This window comes from Eutrigla gurnardus (genome assembly GCF_963514095.1).
Source record: "Eutrigla gurnardus genome assembly, chromosome: 15".
In the NCBI taxonomy this organism is placed as follows: domain Eukaryota; kingdom Metazoa; phylum Chordata; class Actinopteri; order Perciformes; family Triglidae; genus Eutrigla; species Eutrigla gurnardus.
Genome location: NC_139938.1, coordinates 16,484,679 through 16,488,933, shown reverse-complemented (window position 1 = coordinate 16,488,933; position 4,255 = coordinate 16,484,679). Strand labels below are relative to the sequence as shown.

General features: G+C 46.7%; 1 protein-coding gene across 2 annotated transcripts; it reads left to right on the top strand.

Annotated features, from left to right (window-relative positions):
• Positions 1-400: 400 nt before the first annotated feature.
• irf1b (interferon regulatory factor 1b) lies at positions 401-3,918 on the top strand. Of its 2 annotated transcripts, none has more exons than XM_084028803.1 (10): positions 401-559; positions 1,212-1,304; positions 1,650-1,749; positions 1,838-2,005; positions 2,121-2,161; positions 2,298-2,433; positions 2,529-2,645; positions 2,767-2,795; positions 2,977-3,085; positions 3,304-3,918. In XM_084028803.1, the coding sequence occupies exons 2-10, from the start codon at positions 1,218-1,220 to the stop codon at positions 3,402-3,404; spliced, it is 888 nt and encodes a 295-aa protein (XP_083884929.1). In that variant the 5' UTR covers positions 401-559; positions 1,212-1,217; the 3' UTR covers positions 3,405-3,918. The 2 variants fall into 2 exon arrangements, with proteins under 2 accessions (XP_083884929.1, XP_083884928.1); XM_084028802.1 differs by having other exon boundaries at positions 3,301-3,918.
• Positions 3,919-4,255: the final 337 nt, after the last annotated feature.

Sequence of the window (4,255 nt, the reverse complement as noted above, 5' to 3'; positions counted from 1 at the left end):
CGAGCTGGATGTAGAGATCTGAGCCTGTGCTGCCCTTCACTTGCATGTTTCAGCGTCAGACGGATGGCGACGTGCACGCGTGCAGACATGATTACAGTGCAAGACATATGGGTTGAAATATGTTCATTTTGCTCACTAAAAACACAAGTAGTTCAATGTCAGCTGCAGCTAAACTGCTTTGTTTACTTCTGTGTAGAAAATGCACGCTCCGTTGGAAAGATACAGACCACATGAATGAAGTTGAGAATGTTATAAACGTTAATTAAAGAAGAAAACCCCGTTAAGTGACTGTTTTTAAGCGACGAAGTGTAGATTTTTTTCTTCCGGGGTGGACATTTTTTGCAGTGGGCAGTCTTCCGTGCCCAGACGGGGAAAACCCTCCGGTGCCTTATAAAGTGCGCGCCTCGCTCCAGTGTTCAGTCACATCGGTGCCCAAGTCTGATAGAAGACATCCTGCTGAGTGGATAACGAGGACGCGATCTTTGCATCAAACAAGCCCCCGGAGCTCGGACACACCGTTTTTATTTCCTTCTCACGGATCACGGAACAAACACACTCTGTAAGTGCTTGGATATTAATTTATCGCGTGTTTTTATTTTTATTTTTATTTTTTTAGCTGCTTTTTGAGAATAAACATTGAGCATTAGAATACCTGAATGTACGGTTTTTAGTCGCATCTAACATAGTTATTGTTTTATTTTTTTCTTCTTGCACATCGCGCGCTCAAAAGGACGAACCGGAGTCGATACAACAGAGATTAAGTTTTTTTTTTTTTTTTAATAATGTATATGCTACTGTCTGCATACAGCGGTGCAGGCTGGTGCACTCTCCGCGCGTAAAAGGTCTCCAAACGGGTCCTGCTTGGATAAAATCCAGTTGATCGATTTTTTTCTTCTTCTTTCTTTTTTATTTTTAACTACAAAATGACCCCACGTGCACTTGAACACGTTCTCGAAGTCGAATCGGGAAATGCTTCTTTTTTTTGGGAGGGGGTCTTTTGTGACCTTCATAAGTAGCCTGGCGCTGACTCCCGCGCGTAAACGCCCCCTCCTCGTGCGCCTGCATGCCCCGGCCGTGAACTCCTCTCTGCCTCCCGCGCGCGGCCAGCAGTGCAGCTGTGAATCTACATGGAGGCGGAACTCATCTCGCTGCTGTAAATCATCACACTGCTCCTCGGTCCTCATTCCTCCTCCCTCTGTTGCACATTTCAGGCCGACATGCCCGTGGCGAGGATGCGGATGAGGCCGTGGCTGGAGCAGCAGATCGAGTCCCAGGCCGTCGCCGGTCTCACTTGGCTGGACAAGGTGAGAGGTCTACTTCCTCCTGACACCAGCAGGGTTGGCTCATGTGTATTGAATACAGTAAGGAGATATCTGTAGTAGAATCAGGGAAGTGATCTGCATGGCTGCACGTGTGTATTTTGATGTTTTCTGCCAAGCTTCAATATTTGCACTTTAACCGTTGCCATCCAGGAAGAGAACAGTCAAAGTGCTACAGTAGAAAGAAAGGAAGCAAAGGTTTATGTCATTTCAGGTCATGTGATAGAAGACTGTTATTGAGGTAGATGTTGTGAATGGCAGCCGTGTGCTGGTATTTTTTTGTTTATGTTGGAAACTCGTTCCAACTCGACATTTCCTTTGTGTCTCCAGGATAAGATGATGTTCTCAATCCCGTGGAAGCACGCAGCCCGACACGGCTGGGAGCTGAACAAGGACGCCTGTCTGTTCAAACAATGGGCCATCCACACAGGTGAGCGAGGGGGAGGAAGAAACAACAACACTTGCAAAACTCAGCTGATAGCATCGCAGGACGTAAATAAACAAGATGCATTGTGCAGGGAAATACGTGGAAGGCCAGGCCTGCGACCCGAAGACCTGGAAAGCCAACTTCCGCTGTGCGATGAATTCGCTGCCCGACATCGAGGAGGTGAAAGACAAGAGCGTGAACAAAGGCCACCAGGCCGTGCGCGTCTTCAGGATGCTGCCCGCCAGCCCCAAATCTAGAGGTGAGACCGCTGACAGGAAGTGAGAAAGCGCTGCTTTTTAAAAAAACAAATCAGTTACACCCATAAAGTCGGCTTCACACAGTCAATGATGTAAATGTCTCTTTCATCCACGCAGACAAACGAAGCAAAGCAAAAGAGGCAAAGCAGAGGAAGAAGGTAAGATGTCTCACATACTTCTTCTGTCGGCTTGTTCCAGTCAGACGTTACAAACAGAGTTGTTTTAGTGGGACGGTAGATTGCAGCTGCAGAATCCGCCTCAAGCTCACGGGTGTGACTTCCTCCCTCTCTGCAGAGCTCGACGATCAAGACGGAGGAGGACGCCGGCTGCAGCGCGACTCCGTCTCCCGCCCATCAGTCGATGCTGGAGGACACCTCGTCCACGCAGGAGTGCACGGTGGACAGCACAGTGCACAGCACCGAGCAGCAAGGTGAGTCCGCAGGAACCAGGTGGAAGACTCCGCCAGGTAACGCTGCAATCTCCTGAGCCAGCTGGATTTCATGTCGTTTCTTTTGTTTGTTGCAGATTTCACATTTGTGGCTCCATCTGACGTTCCCGACTGGTCTTTCTCGGTGGAAGTCGGCACCAACTTTCCAACCAACTTCTGCCAGAGATTCGAAGTGTCACCTGAGCACAGCCACGGTAAGAACCACGACGACAACAACAACTAACAGAAGCTTACCATTAACCTTCATGAAATCAAGTTAATTCAAACTCTGCTCTCTCTCTCTCCCCTCTCTCTCCGTTCGCTGCGATCTTCCAGACTACGACATCGACATCGACATCGTCCAGGTAAGCGGCGCTCACTCTCACACCAGCATGCATCGTTCATTGACAGGAACACCCGTGTTCGTCTCATTCTGCCGTTTTGGCAACATTAAAAAAAAGCATAAGATAAGAGTGTTTGGTGTGTTGACGCCGCCGGTCGCTCAAACATATTACGGCCATACTGAGTCCAGTGTTGCTCTTTCAGATGTGCCAGCAACTGGAGAAAGAATCATGCTTCAATGTAGACGCCAACGGGTTCCTGTGCAATGAAGCATGCAGCAGTCCGGGCAGCGCGTGGAGCGAGTCGTCTTCAGGTGAATGTCCCTCACAGACAGACCAGCGTCTGTCTCCGCATGCATGTGGAATGTACCATCATTATTAGAACGTTAACATTATGACACATAGAGAAATAGCACTGGATCCTACATTTCCCATAATGCAACGTCATAGTTAAAACCCTCTCTAGCTGACGTTCTGGAATGTTTAGTAATAATAATATAGCTGACCTTTGTTGTTGTTTGTTTTACAGTAGAAGACCTCGATGAAATGCCACAGTACACCATTTTGGACTCACAGATGTCAACTCCCATAGACGACCTATGGAGCTGCTTTCTTCAGAAGGGCAGTCTATGAGCCCAACAGGAAGGAGACTTTTTTTAAATATCGGGGACTGTTGAAGGGCCCGTCCTCCAGCCCACCGCGTCCCACCATCACCTCTTTGGACGTGGCGGTCCGGAGAGCTTCCCAGCAGGAAGTTCTGCAGCGCACCGCCGTGTTGGAGGAAATCACGCTGGTCGTCGTCTGTTATTGGCTGGTTCAGAGCATGTCGATGCTCAGTTAGTTTGATTTTCTTGTGACATCACTGGAGACGGACATGCAGAGGACGGAGCATACGAGGTATCCGGCGCTTAGCGCAGAATGTACATATTCAACATGCTTTTCTTAGACGGTAGTCGGTGTGTTGTATCGACCAGTTCACAATATATCACCTGTTCCGTTCAGTTTGACAAACTCCTTAACTTCTGGTGAAAGTGCTACTTCAATCTTACACTTCTTTGCTTAAAGCAGTTGTAACCATGTTGTTGTAAATAGTTGTATTTGTTTGTCTGTATTTTTATAAAAAAAAATAAATCCAAATGTGAATGAATGCAACTGCCTTCCCTTCTCTTCTGTCCGGATGCAAATTAATCAGAGTGAAAGAAAACTTCCAGAGGAGTTATTATTAGCCTGTGCAACACATACTGGTACTTTAATATATATATATATATATATATATATAATGTAGTTGTAAGAATTATTGTTCCTTCTCTATTTGGGCTTCCCCTCAAATTCTCACAGATTTTGACGAAATAATGTTGTGCAACACACATGCTTGAACGGTGGACATTTATTGGAACCATAACAACCACTTTAGGAAATAGGGGGGAACTTGTGAAATAACTAAAGTAAAGAAATACACATCATGGGGAAATATATTACATTTT